General features: G+C 39.7%; 1 protein-coding gene across 3 annotated transcripts in view; it reads right to left on the bottom strand.

Moving 5' to 3' along the window:
• LOC114147544 (myosin-9) overlaps positions 1-24,596 on the bottom strand; it is a 37,044-nt gene extending 12,448 nt beyond the window's left edge. Inside the window, exons 1-17 of one of the 3 annotated variants that reach the window (XM_028022021.1) lie at positions 24,490-24,596; positions 24,337-24,426; positions 10,761-11,092; positions 7,961-8,117; positions 7,373-7,400; positions 7,170-7,263; positions 6,729-6,746; positions 4,154-4,246; positions 4,005-4,068; positions 3,799-3,897; positions 3,550-3,693; positions 3,000-3,095; positions 2,649-2,920; positions 2,389-2,562; positions 2,125-2,298; positions 1,778-1,892; positions 570-757 (exon numbers count right to left, since the gene is read on the bottom strand). In XM_028022021.1, the coding sequence (XP_027877822.1) occupies positions 570-757; positions 1,778-1,892; positions 2,125-2,298; positions 2,389-2,562; positions 2,649-2,920; positions 3,000-3,095; positions 3,550-3,693; positions 3,799-3,897; positions 4,005-4,068; positions 4,154-4,246; positions 6,729-6,746; positions 7,170-7,263; positions 7,373-7,400; positions 7,961-8,117; positions 10,761-11,087 (2,043 nt within the window). In that variant the 5' untranslated portion in view covers positions 11,088-11,092; positions 24,337-24,426; positions 24,490-24,596. Of the gene's footprint in view, positions 1-569; positions 758-1,777; positions 1,893-2,124; positions 2,299-2,388; positions 2,563-2,648; positions 2,921-2,999; positions 3,096-3,549; positions 3,694-3,798; positions 3,898-4,004; positions 4,069-4,153; positions 4,247-6,728; positions 6,747-7,169; positions 7,264-7,372; positions 7,401-7,960; positions 8,118-10,760; positions 11,093-24,336 lie in introns of all 3 variants that reach the window. The other 2 variants (XM_028022020.1, XM_028022022.1) reach the window with 2 other exon arrangements.
• Between the last annotated feature and the right edge of the window lie 423 nt (positions 24,597-25,019).

The following is a 25,019-nucleotide window of genomic DNA, read 5'->3' as shown; positions in this document are numbered from 1 at the left end:
AACATGTCTGACCAAGATAGTCAACATATTGTTTTTGTCAGTTTCTTTATTATTTATTTTACATTGGCTGTTCTATTCCTAATTGCACAGACTGAACGAATTGAACTTGTGTTGTTTTTGCATGTTTGACCAAGCTTGTGAAGCTATTTGTGCATTTAAATGTGCTGTACTGGTGGAGAGTTATCAAATAAATGTGTCATTCAGTACATTTATTCATGCGTTTAAAAAACAAACAACTTTTTAGTCAATTCAGCACTGATTTTCTATAGCAGATTGGTATCGGCCAATACTAAACCTCAGATATCGGCATTGCTTTCGCAAGTGAAAAAAGTGGATCGGTGCATCTCTAGTAAATACAAAACAAACTACAGCACAATAATTATGTTAAAAAAAACTTTTACCCAACATATGTAGCATTATTGATCTGTCACATACATATTCCAAAGTCTAAATGCATGTTGTTTATCTGAGTGGACATGTGACAAACTTTTTGAAAAGGATATGTATAATTAAAAGATTTAGAAAAACCCCCAAAAATTCTTACTAATGTTATCATAATTCACACATACCTTTTTCTCATGGTTGGGAATGATGCAGCGAACAAAGTTGGGGTTGGTGTTCCTCAGTGTGGCCATGAGTTTGGACAGCTGCTCCTTGTAGAGCTGGCCCACGGTGCGGAACATGCCTTTACGGGTCTTAAAGGCACCGGGCATCTCGGACATGCCGGACACTTTGTCCAGGCCCACGATGCGGTCCACTGGAAAGGAAAACACCGTGGAGGAAAAAAAAGAAGAAGAAAAAAAGTAAAACATGCTTTATGTTTGACCTCAAATGAGTTTCAGGTGGTTTGAATGTCTAACCAAGCAAACTCAAGGCAAAATGCACGTCACATGGAATAATGAAGACGACCGTTGTCTCAGGTTGTCTCAAGAAGACACACACCGGACCACAGGAGGTGGTTTACAGAACCAGAACCACTAGAACACCACACAAACAGCGAGTAAATGCAAAAGAAGGACATCAGGCCAGTCACAGAAGCCAGTGAAGCCAGAAGGATAACACACCATGGCAAAAAAAACAAACAAAAAAACTGAATCAATATATTTAATGCAGTGACTTAAAAAGATCTGTCAACTGTAAACGATGACAGTTTGTTTATCGGAGTGAAAACTATGTGCGATGGCAGATTTGAATGTGTATGTGTGCCAAAGGTGGTGACAAAATCAAACCCATGCAGTATATACCCATCGCTGCACTGTTGCAGTACCCAAGACCAACACCAGGGGTCCCCACACAACGCTATCACACAGAGGGAGAAAAGGAGAGTCCAATGAAAGAGTAACAACGACCCAGAGATTATTACATAGAGTTGTTTTTTTAAGGCCAGTAGTTCACATTTTCAGTTTGGGATGAATAAAAAAAATAGCTGTTTTTTAAAATTTTCTTTATGGCTAATAATTGAGACACGAGACAAACAGCATGGGGAAAATAGTAAGAAAGAAACCGTTTCACCTGAATCAGAGTGCAGAATAGGAAAACGTTGGTAAAAATAAGCTCTCTGACAATGCTGTACCTCTGAGAGCCAACAGAAAAAAAACAACAAAAGATGACAGACGAGAACGGGGCCAAACGAAGGAAGAAACGGACAAACGACCAGCGAGGGTTTGACAAAAAGGTAAAGACAGAGGCCAAGAACCGGACAGTAAAAGAAGTGAGAACTCTGAACAGTTTAGAGAAAACTCCTGACCCTACTGAAGCCACGTCTGCCTAAACTCACCGTCCCTCCAGAGCTCAGACACAAACTTGTCGGTGGACTGGTTGAGGAGCGTGGCGACGTTATCGTTCAGGGGGTCCATGTTCTTCATCAGCCACTCATCTGCTTTGTAATCCACCTGACAGGAAACGCATCGTCAGGAAATCTCAAGCATGGTTTATGGCTTTGGGCAAAGCTGAAATTTTGGTTTTTGAAGGTTTAATTTTTGGAAAACTTTGGTTTCCATAGTTCAAAGTGATGTCAGCAGGCCCAGAGCCGCCATTTTGTTTGACAAGTGTGTTTTACATTTGTAACCAAAACGCAGCTGTGTCAACATGGTATAAAGGAGAATGTAGAGTGTGCAGGTCTACCTTGCCAGCGTAGTGAATGATGCAGAAATCTGCTTCGTCCTTCAGTTTCTTGGGCTTGTGGAACTTGGGGTGTGTGCCCTGCTCCTGGACCACCTTCTCCACAAAGCTCTTGTCCGTCGCCTTGGGAAACCAGCACTCTTCATCCAGCAAAGCCAGGATACCAGGAGGACTGGCCTGGAGGCAGAAGAAAAAGAGAGAATGTTGGACAACATATTGGTGCAAAATCTTCTCGTACTAAAATATTTAAAGAGCAGAGGAACTAACGGGTTTCTCGATGAGGTCGATGCATGGCTGCAGGTCCAAGCCGAAGTCGATGAAGCTCCACTCGATGCCCTCCCTCTGGTATTCCTCCTGCTCCAGGATGAACATGGTGTGGTTGAAGAGCTGCTGCAGCTTCTCGTTGGTGTAATTGATGCACAGCTGCTCGAAGGAGTTCAGCTGCAAAGAGAAGAGGACACCGCTCAGAACCCACCGATCATTGTGTGTGTGGACACCAACGTCGTCCAGGATGGTTCGTTTTTCACCTCAAAAATCTCAAAGCCGGCGATGTCCAGGATGCCGATGAAGGAGGCTCCCTGTCTCTTTGTCTTGTCCAGCGCTTTGTTGATTCTCATGACCAGCCAGCGGAACATCCGCTCATAGGTAGCCTTGGCCAGGGCCTCCACAGCAAACTCCGCCTGCTCCTGAGTCTGAGCCTTCTGGACGTAGTCTCGGCCCACTTTGATTCTGGGGGACAGGATGGCCCTGGTGAAGTCCGTCACGTTCATGCCCATGAGGTGGCACACTTTCTGGGCAGCTGGTGCAGAGAAACGGCATTATCACAGCTGATTGGGGGGGAAGAGACTTCAATGTGCGGAGATGAGGTTGATCTTTACCTGTATTGTCAGGCATTGAGGCTTGGTCTGTGTGCCGTTCCTTCTTGAAGCTCATGTTTCCGAGCTGCAGCACTGCAGCCACCACCTTCAACATGCCTACGCAAAAACAAGAAAATGAGCAGAAATACATTAAGTTTATGTCAAACCGATCCAGAACGCTGGTGCTCGCATTCTCACTAAAAACATTTACATTGTTTTATAGCTACTATAAAACAGACTACTGTGGTTCAACAGAACATTGGTTTTACAAGGTACTAAAAAGTGTTTTTTCCCCTTTGTAATTTTAAAGAACTTTAACATTAAGAGGAAAACTACTGTTTTTAAGAAGAAAGAAAATTCTCCTTTTAAAAATGTTTTAAATGGGAACTCAACACCCAAATACCAGTCACATAAAACGAAAAGCCGCATTGAAAGCTGGACACAAGACAGGATAGACCATCAGGCAGAAATGTGGTTATAAGTCTAGAAATTGGGACCAGGAATGGTCAAGATATTCAGAAGTTTTCCAGACCTGGGAAGTAAATACTAATGCTAGAGGTTGTTTCCTTACCGATCTGCTCATCCTCTGGAATCCCCATGATCCTAAAGGCCTCCATGGTTTCTGTGAACAGATCCTTGTCCTGCTGTCCCGGGATCGTGACGTTTCCGTTGGAAAGGAATCGGTAGTTGTTGTAGTTTTCAAGGAGAAGCTCATCTGTGGTCAACGGCAAAATGGAGATATTTGATTTTCACACCAAGTGACTTTATAAGAACGCAACAAATAGTAAACCTTCCGCTAAATATCCAAGCAGCAGCTTACTTCGTAGCTTGTCTCCTGCTCCTGTGAGCATGTAGTAGAAAACGTGAAACGTCCTCTCATCTTTGGCCTGGCGAATGGCACGGGATTTCTCCAGCAAGTCTTGGGGTCAGTTTGTCAAGGAAAGGTTTTGACAACAACTAGCTTAACTGTTCAATTCCTAAATCATTCAAATGAGGGAGGAAGGAAAACTACAGAAATCAGGATACAGGTTTCAATATTGGCACCAACGATGTAGCCGTTGACATCGAAGTTGATTCTAATGAATTTTCCCTACAAGGAGAAAAAATAAATAATTTTAAACCAAAATGTGAAACTAAAAATTTATTAGAAATCTTAACTTTGCAATAATTCATACAAATCTGGAAGAGTTGTCGTTTTTGACTGTTTTGGCATTTCCAAAGGCTTCCAGGATGGGATTAGCCTGCAGTAGCTGCTTCTCCAGCTCCCCCTGGTGAAAGGTAACAGATTTGCAGAGAATGTTCTTTTAAAAAAAAGTTAAAATTCATACTTCATAATACGACGGAATAATTGGACCATACTAAGAAAAAATTAAAAATAAAAAAAAATTCAAAGTTATTCAAATCCAAGTATAAAGTTGTGGTATTACAACAATAGTCGTATTATGAGAATAAAGTCATACAAGAATAAAGTTGTAATAATGTAAGAATAAAGTCATAATATTACCGGCATATTATTTTTGACTTTTTTCTTACAATAATATGACTTATTCCCCTCATAATTTTATCCTATTTTTAATTTTCTTAACGTGGCCCTTATACTCAGTCACATCATGATGACAATTTTAGCAAAAATATTTGTCATCCAAAGTCTTTGTTTACCATTCTACTGGTAGAATGGTAAACAAAGTCTGAGATTTGGTCTAAAATCATTTAGCCGATTTTGATTTTATTCTAAAATCAAATATTCGGGAATATTAATATTTGTTGATTGACCATATGCAATTTACATTTGAGAAAGGAGAAAAAAAACAACATTTAAATAAACAGACCAGCAGAAGCAACGCACATTTTGCACCCAAGCATAAAACCCAACACATGACGCATTAGTGCCCCAACAACAACAACCCAGACCCAGAGACCGTCAACAAACCCAGCACCTGATACAGAGAAGAACAGTCCAGTGAAGCCTCAGTAAAGGGAACTTTTCAGTCCTTCCTTATTTAATTTAAGGCTTTAAGAAATTCTTGGTGAACGGTTAAAAACACACAAACACACAGAAAATGTCCAAAACAAGCATGACTCGAGTTCAAAATGATTCGTGTTGAAGCGTAAACACATACTCAACAATACACAGTGCCTTGCAAAAGGTTTTAATTTGTTTTTTAAATTATTATTAATATTCATTTATTTTTTTTAAACATTCTGTCAGGTTGCTGTCTCAAAGTTTAATATGTTTTATTAGAATATCAGTTGACAGAGAATGTAAAGCATATTTGGAAGAGGAAGGAAAATTATGCAGAATTTTCAGCTTTTTTTTGTAGAAATAAAAATATGAAAAGTGTGGAAAACATGTATTCAGCCCCTGCTTATCTGATAAATATGACTACAGTAAAGTCTTCGCCCAGACGCTCAGATGGATTTACTGGACTATGAGTAGGACATTATAAAGCACTGCATTGCATCTCTGCCTATGTGCTTAGCTTGATTATCCAACTGGATGAGTGACTATATGATTTACCATCAAGAAAGACAAAAAAAGACTATTATTAAAGCTATTCATTTCAATAAAATGAACAGATTGCACTTGCAAACTCCAAAAACTAGGGTAATAGTTGGGATTTTTACTTTTGTTGTCCCTTTTGTTGTCCATCTTTGTCCCTGTTGGTTCCATGAAAGCACCAATCTCAAATTATTTTGAAGTATTATTGAACATGATTACTTTACATCATTTATACAGTCCGTCATCTCTAATCTACCCAGCTTCCTGGTCCGTACTAAAGAGCATGATACTGCCACTACCATGGGTCACCATGTGCATGCTGTGATCGGGGTGAAGTTCAGTGTTGGCTAACCAGGTAGCCGCTAAAACCGGCTGGTTGCTTTATTTAGGTAATGAGAGTAAATCAAATATGCTAAAAACATTAAAATTGTGATGCGTCTGTTTTCTTTCCTTTTGTGTTTTTATTTAATGATTTAAATACAAGTGTATGAAATTTAGTTTAATTTGACAATATGAATGTTAGCCTTGTGCTTCTGCATGTACTTTTTCAGTCAAGTTGTTGAAATTGTTGCAGTGCTATAAAGAAGTTATTTGATTTTTGACTGAACTGAAAAAACAAATAAATAAAAATCAAAGGGGGCCAAAAACAATTTAACTGCAGATTCTCTCTACTTTATCACTTACATTTTTTTTTTTTTTAAATCCATGCATAATTTTACTTTCCATTGGCCAATACATGCAACATTTTGTTGGTCTGACAAAAAACATCTCAACAAAAACATTTGCAAGTCACTGTGTAAAATGTAAAAATCTTAATAAATTTAAAGCCTTCTTGTAAAACAAAGCAAAAACAAGGAAGCAATTCACGATTTTTTGCACAATAAAATTGTGCTTCAATGAAAAATTCAACCAGACAAATAAAAAAAAAATTTTTTTAACCAAAAACGAAAAATTTGGTGGATTTGTTTCCCATCTATACAGACCCCCCTCTCCCCCGCCTTCCACTACTATTGTCTGGTTGAACTTTTCACGGGAACATGTACGGCTGCCAACGAGCTGCAAACAAACTTCCTCCCGACTTCCTAATGGCTGGCAAGACATGTCACCTCTGCCCTCCATACAAAGTGACTCCCAAAACAGAGCAGGCTTCAGTGAGCGAGTGGGAAGAGAAGGAGTGGGGGAAGAGAAAGGATAGGGAAAAAAAAAGAACATGGTGACAGAAGCAGGTGGAGGAGGAAGGATAAACTCACATGTGACAGGTATGAACCCTGTTGATGGGGGATGAAAAAAAGAAAAACAACCTCAAACAGGGATGAAAGGTGTGGTTTCTTTAAAGCCCCTCTGGGGTCCTCTGTGCTGCATTACATGTGGCTGACAAGCAGAAGAACAGGTTCTCCTGCTTTGCCTGACAAAAGCCAGGGCTGCCTGACTTTGCACACCTTTCTGGTTCAATAACACTCAGCAAAACATCAGATAAAGTCAGTTTTTACATCTAGAAAAAAAAGGTGGTTCCTTCAGAGCAGATCACTGTCAGGTTTTCTTACTGAAGAAAACAATCATTTACTGTCCACACAAATCACACAGATACACATCAGTATGCAGCACAACAGGAAAAACAAAATTAAACAATACTTTTGGATTAAATGTATTTGTAAAAAGGTGGAGGCTGTATGACAACAAGCGGGACTGACCTGATCTTTCTTCGTCTTGTGGGAGGAAGCAACATGAGCAAGATACTGGATAACCTTCTTGGTGTTCTCCGTCTTACCAGCACCAGACTCGCCTCTGGAGATGACATGCAAGCAAGAAAAATGAAAATAAAAAATGCAATCAGATAAGAAAATAAAAGAATGTGAGCTACTGAGACGAGCATGATTGAAACTTGGTTACTTACGTGCAAAGAATAGACTGGTCTTCCCGATCTGCAAAAAAGAAAGAAAAAAAAAGGTCAAAAATATGGATATTGTCAGCTCTGCACAGACCCTTCATGAGCATTTTATCAACACAGTGTGTACAAGTTTACGCCTATGCAACAGGAAATACACCAACCGCAGACAGGAAATCAATATCCGGCTTCCTGTGACTGAAACGCTTCTAACTGCCTAATTATTGTATCGCCTCCTGAAATGTGGTCTGGAGTACAATGTGTGGAGGGGGAACAAAAAAAGAAAAAATTACACCAGTGGGAAACAGGATTAGCTAATGTGGTTTGCACTGCATACAAGGGAGTTCTGGGGAAAAAACGGAAAGCCATACAGGAGGTGGATTTAAGAAACACCCTCTACAGGAAATCCCAACTCCGGCCTTCGGAGTGGAGCCAGGCTGCTAAACAGTCACTGATTATACACTGTGGTAAAAGGAGGAAAACAGTTAACTGAAATGAGAAATCTGCTTGCAGCAGAATATTTAAATCCACTGCGTTTGTGACAGACTAATGGAGAGGAAAATGGCCCGCAGGTACGAGGCGACAGGTGCCGCTCACCCTGCATCATGCTCCTGTACGCCGTGTCGGTTATGGCGTAGATGTGGGGGGGCATTTCGTGTCTCTTCTTGCCCTTGTACATCTCCACAATCTCCTCGGAGTAGATGGGCAGGTTCTTGTAGGGGTTGATCACCACGCAGAAGAGACCGGAGTATGTCTGCAGGACAGATGCGAGACAATTTAGAAAACATTGCCTTCAAATAATCAATACATAGACTGTGGTTTTTTGTTTTTTTTTAAGATTAATTAACAGATTGTAGAAAGGTATTAGGAAGATTGTATGTTGGGTATAATGCCACTAGAGGAGTCTCAATACAGCTTTTCCACTTCTGATACGATATATATCGCAGCTTTGAGTATCGGTCGATACTGATATTGACCTGATACAATAACAGAATGAATCATACATAATTTTATTATTTATTTTTCCAGTGTGGAATGTTAGAAAAGGCTTAATCAAGTTATATTACTCACAGAAAACATTTGGTATGAAAACAACCAACCCACTTATTATTAATCAATAGGTTTGAGTGTGGGATGCAAAGGCTGCTGGATAGAAATTCTGGGGAAGACTAATTGCTGGAGAGGAGTGTTTCTATGCAGGTCAATATAAATTGATAATTGTTTTTTGGCTGACCAATTAACAAAATCAATATCAGATCAGAACACCCCTAAAGGACACCAAAACATATAATAAGATAGTAAGTTATTCTACTTCTCTTTTTGTACTTCTTATACAGTTAAAAGTGTTATTTTAATACGTATATCATAATTAATGCTTCTTCTTTTGCTGTTATTACAGCATTATTATTATTATTAGTTTAAACAAATTTGTAGGAAAGTCTTATGATGGGAACATAATTAGGAAATATCGCCAGTCATGATGTCAGTTGTGTCAGGTGTGAGCATGAGAACCCAACCGGTTAAATATAGACACTGGAATGGAGAATGCAAGTTCAAAACCAGGCATGTATTAGCCAATGATTACTGCACCCCAAACAGCTCTGTCATATTATTATAAAGCTGATAATACTGCAGTAGTATATTTACGAGATATTCTGCAACACTAAAGTGATAGTAAGAAAATAAATGTAAGAACGCAATATTCTATAATTTTCCACTAGCATTTGTGTTTGAGACTTGCATTAATAATAATAATTATATCACACCTGTATATAATTACTCTGCAATACCAAAACAAGACATGAAAATAATTCCTGTTAAAAAGGCAGTATTTTATAGCATATTCAAGAAACTATGTTGCCTTCAGTTGTTATAAAAATGCTATAGATATCAAATATGACTTGAAAGAAATTTGACTTTGTAATTTAATAGCTTGAAATTGTCTCTGTCTCTTTAAAAACTCCTGTCCTTTCTGAAACTCCGCCTCCAGGAAGTCATCACAACATGGCTACTCCATTAACCCTTTGGCAACACTGGCATTGCACTGAGAAGTAGATCATATAATGAGCTCAGCATATGTGCATTTCGAGGTGTTTGCTAATAGCTGCTGGCTAGTCTGTAGGAGTCTTTAGGGAGGGCTGCTCTGTGAGGGAGAAGCTTAGAAACTGCAGCTCAGAGAAGGACCTTTGTCCTTGAAGGCAGAGCTAGGTCCACTCAGGGGTTTTACAGTTCTGAATGGTTGCCATGGGAGATTAAAGTATTTCTCAAACATGCATGAGAGAATTAAGGAAACACTCCAGGTATGTTTTCGATGAGGGAATAACATTACAGCATGATGTAAAGCTTAAAAAAGTCGATTTTACATAACAATGCCCTTCTAAAAAAGGGAAAATTAATGAAACATGAATAGTTACTAAACATCATTTAGAGGAAAAGTACCAGAATGGTTTGACATACTGGGAACAAATCCCCTCCTTGCCGTGAGGGCAGTTAAACTGCAGAATCACACTTTGCTTGCAGCTTTGTTAACTTGTGTAATAACATTGCCCCATACTTTATTACCTCATCGCTGAAATTTTCACATGAACTCTGATTTGTATGACCAAGTTATATAATCGGCGCTCAACCCAGCTACAAGTTTAAACTGAGGAGTGTTCATGTATTGCATGGTTGATCAGGGAACTCGCTTTTTGCATTTAGATAATTTGAACATCATCTACAGTACAGTCCGTTTCCCCTGAGAGAGTCTCCATTTTGAGTGTGGAGCTATGAAACCATCCATAGAATGGATCTGTGGAGGAAGAGGGAAGGGGAAAACGCTCTTTGTTGATATGACTGGGGCACAACTGTGTGTCAAAGGGACAAAATCACTCCCAGGACAGAAAAATGAGGGTAAATAACATTAATTACAGGGGAAAGTAATCAACATTACAACATGGTTTACATTCCATCCCCCTTTTTTTTTTTGAAAAGCCTGGACTGGTGCTGTTCTTTCTCACTCTTTTTTTTTTTTTTTTTTTTTAAATCTCTTGTACTCTGGAGCACATTGTTCTCTACAGCTTCCTGTTTACATGATTCGATCCCAAACAGAGAGAACGCAGCAAACATTACAGTACTGCAGGATAGTTTCAAGACGAAGATGGAGCAATTCAATACAGGGGAATGTTAACAGATTGCACATTTTCTTTCCATTTGCAGCTTACACACAATGGAACATCTTGAGCCATGGATGGCTTAACGAGAAGATAATGAGATTGGACCAAGATCAAAAAAGACTGGCGATGTTTCACAAAAGCCAGACGATCTCGGGCAGCAGGAAGTAAAAACATTTGCTGCTTTAGCACATGCATATAAGCATATAAATATGTACAACGTTGCTCCAAGGAGTCATACTCACGTAGATGAGGCCAGAGTAGTATCTCTCCTTCAGGTTGTGCAGAACGGACGCTTCGTTGAGGCAGGTGAGCTCGGCCATGTCCTCCACCTTGCTGAACTTGGGCGGGTTCATCTTCTGGATGTCGTCCTTGTTCACCTTGATCTTTTTCCCGGAGTCCGCCAGCTCCACCGTGCACTCGTCGCCGCGCTCCTCCTTGATGGAGCCGGCCTCGAAGCCCAGGCGCTCCGAGGGGACCCATACCAGCTTCTTGGTGGCCCAGTCGGCCTGCGCCAGCGGGTTGTTGACCAGATTGCGGTCTACATACAGAAACTTGTCCGCGTCTGACATGGTGGCTGTTTTGGTGGGAAGAGAGAGGGAACAGTTAGAACGGGAAGCTCTGACACAGATTCAGTGTAATAAGGATAATAAAAGCAAAAAAAGACATGAAGTTGTATAAGTTCAATGCTGAATGTCTTCAATAATTTAATTTTGACTCAAAACTGTAAAGATTTTGTGCATCTGAAAAAAATTCCACCAACAATCTGGCCATTTTAAAACATTATGGGACACTGAAGCCACATAGTGCCACTTTATAGCAAGTACCTATGTAAACAGTTGTTGTAAAAATGCGGTATATATATATTAAATATGATTTAAAAGAAATTTGACTTTGTAATTTAACACCTTGAAACTGGGCCTTTGTCCCTTTAAAAACTCCTGCTCTTTCTGAAACTCCACCTTCAGGAAGTCGTCACAACATGGCTCCTCTATTAACCCTTTAACAACGTTTTTAACAGCGTTGCATTGAAAAGTAGCTCTACAATGAGCTCAGCTGATCCGCAGCTCTACCAGATGTTCGCTAATTGCTGCTGGCTAGTCTGAAGGAGCTGAATGAGTTGGAGACAGTGGAGCTGAGTTGCTAACGTGACCTCATGCATATCTGACTATTTTCTGTCAGTCCAGTTTTATATTTGCATTACTTCAATTTGTAAGCACTTTAACCTCTAAATTTGGTCACAAATCATGTTTGTTGAATCTTAAAACCATCATTGCTATTCAAAATGTAATCACTTTAGTGAAAGAATTTTTTGAGTCTAGCAGAGCACATGCTAAAAATACATCATTATCTTGTCTCCAATGCTCTTTTAACCTCAAAGGACTACAGTAAGAGGAACAAAGAAATAGCTTTTTGAGTATTTTGTAAACCAAAGTCTGAATAGGGAAAAGACCCAATACGAACTGGAAACCGGTTTTGAAACAAGCATTCAACTTTTATGTTCAGAATAATTTCAATATTATGAGACCGATTAAGAGAATGAAACTCCTCCTGCAACATAAGAAAACTGAGGTAAGAGGGGGAAGCTTCAAAGTCACAAATTCTGAATAAATCCCAAAAAAGTAGTTTATACTCATTTCTTATTTGCATACGTACATGTCTAAGTGGAACACTGTATTTCTCAGTTACTCATGAAAATTTTTGCACACAGCTTTGTGCTCGTAAACATCTTGTTGACACAGCGGTGAAATATCCTCATACTACAGAAAGTGACTCAACCGGTAGAACCAGAACCAGGAAGGAGAAAGTGTGAGAAAGCCATTAAAGTCGCAATGAAGCTGCAGCACTGCGGTGAATTAACCCAGCGTGGGCCGCTGTGACTGACAGCACAGCCCCGGGCTTTATCGGTCCAATTATCATTCCAAAACTGCAGGACCATGACACCATTTTCACAGCGACACCACGGCTGTTGATGCCGGACATTTTTCCCCTCATCTGATAGGACACAGAGCTGTCTTATGCTCAGCAGTTTCCAAAAGAGCAATCAGAAAGAAAATCACAGCAGAGGTCAGGTTAAGCTTGAATGCTTTAACTGACTTTTACAAAGTGAGTTGCCCTGTGGGAAATGGATGATCTGAGTTCATATACCCGACAGGAAGAAAGACACTAAACCCTAACAAGCTGGGGTTTCTTAAAGCTGAAATGAAATAATAAACAACAAGAAAGGGTCAGGAATGAAGTATTACAGAGTTATACACACTACTCCTAGTATGACCAATTATGTTGTTTTTTTTAACACACGAGATTAGTCAAAGGTTTGTAGAAGAAATCACATTCAGATTAAGCTGCCCTTACTCGGCAGACTATCTGAAATCTGATTATATTGCTTTTTTTTTTTAAATTATTATTATTACTTTGTGTTCACTAATATCTAACCACCAAAAGATTGTGGTAGGGCTTTTACAGATAAATCAAATTTTCTGTTATTAAAGATTTTATTTTAGTAAAAATCTAACTACAGAAACCCCAAGTTGGTGGAAAATAAATGCCAATGATGTCATCCGCCTTCCCGCTTTCTGGGGAAACCAAGCTTAAGCTCTTTTAAAGGAAGCTTTACTGTTACTGCAGTTTATTCATACTGAGAAGGAGAGCCAGATTTTTAGCAGATAACAGGAAGCATGCTGGATTTAGGAGTGCAGATTTTTGGAAACTTCAGTGTTAAGATAAGGATCTGAATTCAATCATGGAGACTTCTGTTCTGAATGCACATGCTGCTAATATAAGAGGCCAAAGGCAACAAGACTTAAATGACTGGTTAGGGGCGGGCATTTGTCATATTGTTATTTATTGTGATAAATTAAAGAATTTTGATTCATTGTCACAATAGATTCCAGCTAATGATACTTAAATCTGCCCAAAATGTCTTTATTGTGATAATTTTACCGTTTTCTCCACTGTTCAACAAAAGCATCAATAAATATTTGAAAATATAGTTACCATGTGCAGTTTGGTGATAGAAATCACACTTTTTTTTACATGACTGGTGTTCTAAAGACGCACATTATAAAGGGGAATGTTTTTCACAAACATTATTTGTTTGTGGGACTATAATTGTATAATAACAGTTATGGTCACATAGTTGCATAAAAAAAAGTAAGAAATTGTTTTTATCATCACCTTTACTGTTATCACAGTAGTACTGCAAAATATCAATTTGAAGTCCCCTACGACTGGTTAATAGTAATATTTTTTTTAAATGGGGAGGGGGAAAAAAAGGACAAATTGTTTTACACTGACTGCTTCCTCCACCACTTGACAACTCTGCTGTATAAATAATACATCTACAATATTGCAATTTTTAAAGAGAAATCTGAATTTGACAACAAAAACTGCCATCAGTTGGTCAAAGCTTTAGAAATAAAACCAAACTCTGGATACAACTCTGAAGTCATGACTGATGCGCCTCGATTTAAAAGGCTGCCCAGTTCCCTCGGGATAGTCCCAAACTTCATGTGCTGTTCCAGAAATTAGAGGGTTTGCCGTTTAATGTGCTCCAGCACACGACTGATTTTTCTCATGACTCCCTGGTCTACAGGCTGAACAGCAGCTGATAACCTTCACTGCTGACTTCCTCTACCAACTCATCCCTGGTTGTCCAACAGAACGTGGGGTGAACCAACCGTGTTTATTCCTCTCCGCTGGCGACGAGCTTCCTCCTCTCCATCACAACTCCCTCTCCCCTCCTTCCACGCTGTTTATCCAATCTTCTCAGGGTCACATTCCTCCCATGCTAACCCTTTATCAGGGAGGACCAACCAGCAAAGGCATTCCACAAATTTCTGTCTTCCATCCTCCTCCTCCTCGTCTTACATCTTCCTCAGACATATTTTCTGATGCTTCCTCTGGTCTTTGTTCGGCCCTTGTTCCTATCCACCAGCATTTTTACCCATAATGCCTCAGTGAAATAATTGTTCTGCAAAGCTGCAGAGATTCTTTACCGACATACGAATGCAAAGCAATGAATGTCAATGACATTTCAAAAACCAAACAAATCCAGCTTTTACCCGTTTTTTTTATTTTTATGAAATAATTTTATTAAACGACACTAAAAGTACTGATCATAGATTGATAAAATTTTTTTCGAAATGTAGGATATAATGCGTTTTTTAAATTTTTGCATAGTTTTCCACAAATATCAGGACCCCAACCAATTTTTTTTCTCTATTTAAAAGTAAAAGCTGAAAGTATAATTGTTCTTTAAAATACATTTCCTCATAAAATGTAATAGGTTGTCTTTTTTTCCCCCAAAAGGTCAGTTAAAGTTTAGCGAGCTACGCAAGTTGTTTTTTTTTCTGGACTAAGGGGAACAATGGTTCTTTGGACAGTACGGCTTTCAGACTCCTGAAATTAGATCAGGAAAATTGACATGCCAAAAAATAGGGGGGAAAAGAAAATATAAATGTATTAATATTTAAATAAAAGGAAAATAAACACATTGATTAATTTATATCTCAATGTTCTTATTAACCCTATTTGACGATCAGAGTTGACTGTTTCACGGTGCTCTGCAGCAAAGCAACAATGAAATATCTGAATAAATTTACAGATTTAAATAAATAGATTTATTTTTCTACTAAACCTATGAGACAAACATTTTTTGTCTCAGACTGTATAAAATGTATAAAATTTTGTACATTTTATTTATTGAATTCCACATTTATTTTAAATATTTGTTGCATTTGGGCCCTCGAATGATGATGTCTGGTATAGTTAGACTCGAGCGCTTGACACAGAAAATGACTTCGACACACAAACCGTTTCTCCAGAGGACTGGGGACTAAAAATGACTCCATCGGTTATTTTAGTTCTCCAAGCGCTGTTCTATATAGAAAGCAGAGGAGGGACAAAGAAACTGCTCCAGCCAGTTTAAAAACTCAGCCGTCTCCTGAAGCTCTGGATGTTGACGTTACAATAAATAAAATTAAAGGAGAGCAATCAAACTCACTAGATCCCTAATAATTAATAGATTTGATGCAGTCCTAAAGCATTCTAGTGTGTAAGATGCTAAAAATCTTGTAGTGGGAAGAATGTGACAATGGAAAATAAAAGAAGTATTCAACAATAGCACAATTTAACATTGTAGTGATATTGTTCAGCCTGAAAAATCCACAATAAAAGGGAACCTTCACGAGAAAGAGGAACCATGAAGTAACACAAAAGAGAGGAAGAACGGCGTGCCGTGGTGGTGTAGTGGTTAGCGCGACTCATATTTGGAGGCCTTGAGTCCTCGACGCGACCGTCGCGGGTTCGACTCCTGGACCCGACGATATTTGCCGCATGTCTTCCTCCCTCTCCTTCCCCGTTTCCTGTCAGCCTACTATCATATAAGGGACACTAGAGCCCACAAAAGACCCCCTGGAGGGGTAAAAAAATAAATAAAGAGAAGAAGAAGGACTCTAGAGACTAGACTGTTGTTACAAAGTGATACAGCAGCCTGAACATGGAGGAAAACATTTAGGAACGAGGGGAAAGAAGAGGGCCAAACTACTCTGCAAACAACAACAAATCTTATCAAGTATTTTTGGTTTAGTTTCTGTGCAAATTTCTTAACACACTTGAAATAAGACAAAAGTACTTACAAGTAACTTTCCAGAAAGAAATTAGTTTGTTTCAAGTAAATTTCTTAATATTAATGAAAAACTACTAGTTCAAAGGCAGATTATTTCACTTACAACATGGGAAAAATGTCTCAGCTTAGTGTAATAATCTGCCATTGAACTAGTACCTTTCCATTAATATTAAGGATTTATTGACTTACAACAAGCTCCTACTTCTGGATGAAAAGTTACTTTTAATTTAGCTTCGTCTTAATTCAAGTGTACCAAAATATTTGCACTACAAACTAGACCAAAAATACTTGGGGAGGATTTGGTGTTTTTGCAGTGCGGCCTCGTTTAGGAAAGAAAGCCAACCTTATAAAACCCAGACCATCCAATCACTGAACTCTCATTCTGCCTCACTTCATTTCCTTGAGCCAACATAGCTAATAATAATACATTTATTTTATTTTTTTTTAAAGTCAAGACAACCTCACACAGAGTCTGATCAAGTACAAACAGGCTCTCCTCCTCCAGCTGTCGGGGTGTGTGTGCGTGTGTGAGAGGGGGAATCTATAAACCAGCTGTGCTGCATTTACTGGTCTATTGTGAGCATCATCAATCAAAGCACAGGGTCAATAACTCTTCACTCCCCACCAACTGCATCCCATCACAGCGCTGTCCAGCCCTGCTTATCCTTGGCTGACATCCTCATCCTGCGGTTCTTGTTTAGTGCTGTTGACACTCCGGACAGTTTGATTTGAACTGTTTACATGAGCCTTTTCAGCGCATACACATGTCTATTTCTGCAGATTCAGGGCCCTGCTCTCTGGTCGTTCCCAGTGATGAAGCAGTCGGTTTTTAACGGGAAGACAACAGATCCCTCCTCCTCCTGCTTCACCCAAGCTCATCTCGGAGATGGAAGGGTGGGACGAACGGAGGAGAGGGGAGGAAAGAGGAAATTACAAGTTGAGAAAGCCATTTTGCCATCTGGGGAACTTTGTTTAGGTAGGGTAACATGTTGGGCCTTCTTTTAAAAAAAAAAAACCCCTTGGCAGCAAAGAATAGCTGCTGCTAAAGTAATTTTGCGTTACAAAGCAGCACATTCCTCTTAAAAGGAGAGATTTTGATCTCAATTAAAGACTTTACTGGCTAAAAATAGACCCACATCGGCTAAACCAATGGCTGCCAGATGATTAATTACAGTTAGATTAAATTAAACCGTTTGTTTATTTTTAAATTTAAACGCCACTTTCACAACTCGGTTTCAATTAGGCCGGCCACACATATCCGAGCGAGTTTTAAAAGATGTTGCTTTGAAAGGAGGAAAGCCTTCAGTCCTGCAGTTGTTTAGAAAGATTATCCAGTCACTAAAAGCACAATGTGATGTGGAAGCTAAAGCCACACCCAGCCATGTAAATAAGGTAAACAGCTTTACTAATGAGCTGAAACCAGAAGCGGAGTAGGATACATGAGCAAAAATGAGGGATGCACGATATTTTCGGCATGCATCGATATCGGCCGATATTAGCTGTAAAATTTAATGTTGGACATTCTGTCAAAATAGTTCACCGATATAAAAGGCGTTATTTTATGATGCCTGCAGCACAGCATGTCAAATTTGCACTGTTGGGGCGTGCCGTGGTGGCGTAGGGGTTAGCGTGACCCATATTTGGAGGCCTTGAGTCATCGACGCGGCTGTCACGGGTTCAACTCCCGGACCAGACGATATTTGCCACATGTCTTCCCCCCTCTCCTTCCCCATTTCCTATCAGTCTACTGTCATATAAGGGACACTAGAGCCCACAAAAGACCCCCTGGAGGGGTTTTAAAAAAATAATAAAAAACTGCCTGTTTGAGTGTTGTCATCGTCTTAGAGAGAGCAAATGTCATGAATAAATTTGACATTAAACATAATGTAGGTTGAAAGTGTTCCATCATTTTCAGCATTTGGTAGCAGGCTAAATTGACAAAGATAATGCATATTTAATGCTTATTTTAACTCCACAGTAGAGAAAGCCATATAGTTTCAATAAGTAGGTATAGGAAAAAATATCGGTATTGGTATCGGTTATCAGCCAAATGAGTTTTATTATATCGACATATCGAATATCGACCAAAACTCCAATACCATGTGCTATCCCTAGCAAATGTATTGACTAATAAAACAGCTAATTTCAACTGTGTCTAATTTAAACCCAACTCTTTCTTCAATCCATTTCGTTCAGTAACACCACCGCCATATTTTTGAAGTCTCAAATCACAGGGTGCTTCTTCCATCGATGGACCAGTGTGAACTTTTTTGGAGGGTTGAAACTCTGGAAGATTTCAGGTACGTTTAGCCGGTGGAAGCCGAAATGTAGACTTCCTGTAAGCTGTGGCTAAATGTCAAAGAGCAAAGGTAATCGGGAACACGGGTTGTCGTTTAAAAAAAAAAAAAAGAGAAAAAAAAAGGCCAAAGAACAAATTCCTCATCCATCATATGAGAACTTATCTCATTGCAACGCTGAATCCACAGCTTGCTGTTTATTTGACAATAACCGATAGGGAAGATCACCAGCCCTTTTTTTTTAAAGAGATAAATACAAACCTTTGGGCAGACAGTGAATGATTTCTTCAATCAACATTCCAGTTTGTCAGCAGTATTTCTCCTAAAAGGAATGCTGCTTTGCGTCCAATAGTTCCACAGGATAAATGATTTATTACTAGTACTGCTCTCTTCTTCTTTATACCTCATAATTCTTTACTACTCACTTAATCTCTAGGCTGTCTTCTCTACTTCAGCCCAGTGATTCTTTTTTTTTAAATGTAGTTCCCGTTTGTGGTCTCTCTACCTTATCACTTATCTGTTGTGAGTCACGAGCTAACCATCCACACAACATCCTCAAACAACCATATGTCTATTGAAAATGAGGACATCTGCCATGCAGCATGATTTAGATGTATGTGGTAGATAAATGACCGACAGCAGCAGGAAGATGAAACAATCACACAGCGTGGTACAAAGTTCAGAGTCTAAAATGCGTGTCATGTATGTCTTCCGCAATCTTTAAAGCATTAACCACATCGCATTTTCACACAGATATGCCGCTCACATCCACACAAAACTCTGCTTCAAAACACATACAGCAACCTGGGCGCTTTCTGTCAAAAAGCTTTTATTTTTTTAAACACTTTTTTGGAGGGTAAAATACGAGGGTTTATCAAGGTCATCTTGAAGTCATCAAGAAGTCAATCTTTAAACTGGCACACCACAGATTGAAGGACGGTGATGTCTAATCAAGCAACACGCCACAACATGGCGTGCCAGTTGTGGCGTGTTTCGCAGAGGTGAAAAGCACAAAGTTGAAGGGTTTGGTCAAAGCCTGTTCTGTGCCTCAAGCCTTTTCTTTACATTGTTTGAGCCGGAGTCATTTCCTGGCATTGTCCGACGCTAATGAGGCTTTTCAGGTGCTGCTGTGAGGAAGAGGATGGAGGAAAGGTCTGGAAGGTCTGGGTGGTGGCAAGAAGGTTGAGCGGAGGAAAAAGGAAGAGGGGCTGTGAGCCATAAAGTGAGAGAAGTCAAAAGTCTTTGAAGTGGTGGTTCAAATGTGCATCGACACTTAGGGTTAGCAAATGGTTGCAGTGTCGATCTGAAAGACTTGCATGCAGTTGTTTAAAACTTTTTCTAAACTAAACAAATAGGTTGAAACCTAACTGGTTCAAAGGAGCTACTGCTAATTCTACAGCAAAATAGCAATAAGTCTGATTTGTTTGTTTCACAGCAGAGAAAAAAGGGAACAGAACATAAACCACAAAGATGAACATCATTTTTCAATGGATTTCCTATTTCTAACTTTAACTATGAGATTTCTAGACTATGAACATTTCCTGATCCAGGGTTTCCCCCAGAAAACTTGCTAAGCACGTTGATAGGGGCTCTAGGGCAGTGCACTAGCGGCCTAACGTGTTTTTGTGTGAGAAAAAATTTGGAGATGCAAAAGCAGGCATAATTTGGAAATAATGGTGTGTGAAGCCAACGGGCAAGTGCAGGGACAACACAATTGATGCGCACCCCGTCACACTCAGTTCAATGCATCAACTTTGTTCATTTATTTGAGATATTTACAGTTTCTTTCCCTTCCCGTGTTAAATGTTCACTTGAATTTAAAGTTTATCGATCTTTGAGAACGTGTTCTTGCATTATACAGTTACTGCTGCATTATTATGGAGTTACTACATGAAATTGGTCTCAAAACAATATTATCGCTTATCGCAATAACTTCTGGGACAATATATCATCAAGCAAAATTCGCTATTGTGACAACTCTTTTGTTTCTTCACCATTTGGCAAATATTTAATTTCCGTGTCCAGAATTTCTGGACCAGTCAACCTCAAAAACAAAGGACAACAAAACCAAGCAGGCGATTTCTCTCACCACCGCTTTTCCACATTCTCAAGACTTCCCCAAACTGGCAGCAAACAGCTACAACATATAGATGTGCTTGAGAAGTGAGAAACTGAAGTTCATATGGTAAACTAAAGAGCTCATAGTTTTAAAAAATACTAAAGTTAAGTATTTTTGAGTGTCATCCACTCTTGCAGCTAGATTTTGTTTTTCATAAAAGGCAGACATAATTCTGTTATACATTTGCAATAAAGCAAGATCCAGTAAGTCAACAAAGGCCTTTAAAGGAAAGCCTTTCAAAGCTTTCATAGTTTCAGAACCTAAAGAAAAAAAAGTAAACAAATAGACATCCTGCTGCAGACGAGTACCACCCGACATCCTCCGATGCGCTCAGACTGAAACCTTCCAACAGCGCTGAACAGCTTCAGCTCGCAGTGCAAGTCGTCTGCATTTAATTTCGTCTAGCCCACGGTACAAACTCTTCGGGGGAGGGGGGCTTGTGTGTGGACTTTGCTGACACATGAATGATGGAATGCAATAATCTCTGCAGGGGTCTCCAGAACAGCACCAAAACTGGCTATAAGAACAGAACCCGCCCCAAAAGAGAAAGACAGAGAGACGGAGAGAGAGTTTCACAATACGATATAAGGAGTTGATTTAACAAGATGACTATAATGCAATAACAGGATATGACACGCTCAGTGTCACCCAGAGTGACTTTTTAAGGAACATTATCCTGAGAGAAGAGAAGAACTTGAAACTTTAAGCTGGTGGAACCATATTTAGACAGTAAAGTAAAACATTTTATTGCTTCTTGGCAGAAAACAGCTGATCCAACAAATATGGCTCCGATTACAAACTGAACCACAAAGACTCCCGATGAGTACTTGACCACATCCAAAGGGATGCATGTAGGCTGCAATAAACTGCTTTAATAATCGGTAGGATTTATTGCGATGTTTGTGGATCGTTTTGCTTCTGGTTCAGACACTAAGCCTCCCTGTTTGCAACTCTCCAAACGATTAAGGAGTGCATGCATACCGCAGAGTGTTTGCCTGCCACAGTGCAAACAATGAGATGCCATCTAAACACTAATGCCACTGACAAAGCCTACCCATTGAGTCGACGTTAACGTGATGAGACCTGATGAGAATGTGACACCTCACAGACTCCAGAGGGATGACGGCTTAATATCCCGGGATCTGGATCTTTCTTTATTCCAGCAGAATGAAAAGGTCTGCTGAGCCAGACTGCAATTAAAGGCTCTAAAACTAAGGACTAACCAAGATATATGCTAACAGCCCTTTGTCATTGGGGCACGAAGATAAAACATACTCGCCTTGATGGAGCGCACGTCAAGTTCTCTTTGGTCAAGGCTTTTCATTATTTTCCTTAAACATAGAGCTCATCAAAGCTGGTTAAAAAAATGACTGCATTCATCATCTATAAGTGCTTCTCAAATTGACAGAACTGGATTGCTTTATTCCCACTTACTTCGGGAATATGCGTTTGAACAAACATTTCTACACCAAACAAGAAGTGGATTTTAAACTTTTTCGTCGCGTTAGCTGCGTTTCCAGTCCAAAACCTTTTGGGATATTCTGTCGTTGTCAAAAAGAAACAATTTCGCAACAATTGCGGTGTTTCCGTTAAACAAAAGATGAAATTAAAAACCACACAGGAATACGTTTGTTAACGCAGTAAGTCGAATGTAAGTGAACATGGCATATATTCATATTTCAGCCACAGCGCTAGCACCTTAGAGAGGCAACAAGCTTCTTAAACTTGGGAGCAGCTACGTATTTATTCAGCGTTTTGGAGAAATTCTATTCAACGATTTTACAGGAGAGCGAAGGATTCAACACGTTCAAATCACAAAGTCTTGACGGACTTTGCAATGATGCGAGAGCTCTGGTGGAGCTAGCCGCGCACCGTCCGAGGAGGCCAGTGGCTACAAATTAGCGCGGGTTGCTAATGAATAGAAACTGGTATGATGAGACGTGTTTCCATTGCTGTTTTACAAATTACATCAATTTCCATACAGCTGAAAAACCACCGCATCCCAGAGCAAAAACGTTTTGTAAAAACGTCTTTCCATAAGTAAATGTATTTTCATAATGCAATTTGCACAATTTTCTTGTCAATGGAAAGAGAGTTTGTGTCAAACTCCGTCTTCTAATTAGAGACTAGATAAAGTTCCAGACTAACGAGGCTTTATATTAAGGTAGTGCCGCGCCTCCTCTACTTGTTTGCTGCACTAGCAGTTAGCAGGTTGACACAAGGCCACGCTACAGTTCTCCCATGCTTCCAAGACTTTCAGTCAAGTTATTTGGATTTATTCCCAGTTGTGAAACAGGCAGATTCCCATCGTCACCCATTACTTTAACACTGTTTCAAAACTTCAGCTGGCAAGCTACAAGCAGCAGGTGCAGCAGGTCTGACACCTGAGCAGACAATGTGACTGATAAATGAGCAAACATTGCATTGACCTTGTTACAATAAACCATTACAGACTTCTGGCATTACTCTATAAAGATCAGATGGACACATCAGCACAGTAAACATATTCATTTGAAATCTGCTACTAGTTTAATGAGTATTTTCTAATCATAAGTCTATATATTGCTGTCAGAACCACAATACCTAGTGTGGGAGAATGCTTTTCGCTGCAGCTGAAACAATTGTAGCTCTCATTCTGAATTTTAAAAATAGACATTTAGGTATATCTTTTTGTATTGACATTATAAACTGATGGTATTTTGTGATACTATCTCTTAAATAGGATGGTAAAAAATTATTTAGATTTATACCAGCCACTGAATACTGCAAAGAATTGAAAAAGTTTCCAAAAAGATTGATGAAAATATCTTTTAACATAAGTGCATACATCATTTAAGAAAGTCAGATATTAAAAGACTAGAACTGTTCTCATTAATTAGTTGCAACTATGTTTTTGGTGTGATTTGAAGGATATTTTGCTGTCCTTTCAAATTAACCCACTTGGGGTTTTTTTGTCACAGAACCTCTGGACACTTTATTGATACAGCTAATATTAAAAACGACAATTAAATCGTATATAACGGAAATGTATCCACTCCATATTCCCAACCTGATGAAAGTATACAGACGTTTTACTCAGTATAATTTCAGGAATATGCCTAAAGATTTATAAAAATTTTAAAAAAAAAAGGTGCATGCGACGTTTATAAATCAGAGTGGTCCAATATATAGGTGGTGCTGTCTGAAGTTAAGGCGGCAAAGAACAACTCCGGTTTTTTTGGGGGTTTTTTAAGTCCGCCGGTAAAACGGTGACGCCATGCTGCCAGTCAGACATGTTACCAGCCACACACCGTGTCTGTCTCTGACCGCTACTCTTCCAAAACTTCAACCACAAGCTAAGCAATTGTCCGTTACCGAGCTGGAGGTTTTAAAAAGAAAACCCCATTATTTCACGTCCACCCGAGTCTAAACTCTTCGTCGTGTTTTCCGAACAATTCTTTCAAATAAATCACTTCCTGCCTCCGCTGTGCAGTTTAGCCTCTCACCAGCTGCCTCTGCTGCGGCTGAGTTTGGCGGCCTGCGAAATGCAGCGCATTCGCACGCGCTCGTTATTTTAAAACAACCGTTAAACGCGTTAGAGTTGCTAAGCGGAAGAAAACCACCGCTAAATCTCAGAAGGAGGCGCCGCTCCACCCAGCTCGGTTGCTGAAGTTGCAGCGGTCAACTAGCGAACCGAGCTTCCTGGTTCACTGCACTTGCTGCCCTGACCAACCTACTGAATGAGTTATAAAACAGCACCTAGCTAAGCACGAGCGACTAAAAAGAGGTGAGCTTACCTGGTTTTTGGTTGCTGTTCGCCTTTCAGAAGATGGCTATCAACAACCGCAGGGCTCAGTCAGCGTCGCCGGAGTCAAAACTTCTTTTTCCTGTCGACAGCAGAGAGTTCAGACTAAACTACAGCGCTCGCTTCCTCCCTAAACTTCACTCACCGTTTCTATCGCTTTTTTTTTTTTCTCTCTTTCTTTCTTCGCTTCCTCCTCCCTCTTCTGCCGTCTGCTTACTGGTTCGCCTAATTTCACTTGAGCCGGGGTGCGGTCCACGAAGAGGCGGGACCAACTGTTCACGTAGAGTTCCGCCAGCCAATGGCTGAAGCTGTCTGATAATCCCCAGGGCTTTCAGCCAATCGGGTTCCGAGTAAGGCGGGATCGAAAGAAATGATTGACAGCGGATAGGCGGATCCAAACGACAGAGAAAAATTTACTTGAAAAGAGTTGAGAGAAGAGGGCGGAGAGGGGATACCGATAAACCCCTCGTTTAATGAGCCTGGTATGTGCATGCTTAGGATTTTTATGACCATATAAGTACCAGTCACTTTCAGGATGAGCTATGTTATCGGAGGGTCTCCCCTTATGTGTCAGCGTGCTTTAGTTTGAACACAGTGTGCTTTGAAACCAGCTGTTTGGTACTTTTGTGGTCCAAATCTGCCCAAAAAAGTTTAAATAATTCCACATGAAGTATT

Source organism: Xiphophorus couchianus, chromosome 7, assembly GCF_001444195.1.
Source record: "Xiphophorus couchianus chromosome 7, X_couchianus-1.0, whole genome shotgun sequence".
In the NCBI taxonomy this organism is placed as follows: domain Eukaryota; kingdom Metazoa; phylum Chordata; class Actinopteri; order Cyprinodontiformes; family Poeciliidae; genus Xiphophorus; species Xiphophorus couchianus.
The sequence above is the reverse complement of the archived record's forward strand: the minus strand, read 5'-3'. Positions and strand labels throughout refer to the sequence as shown.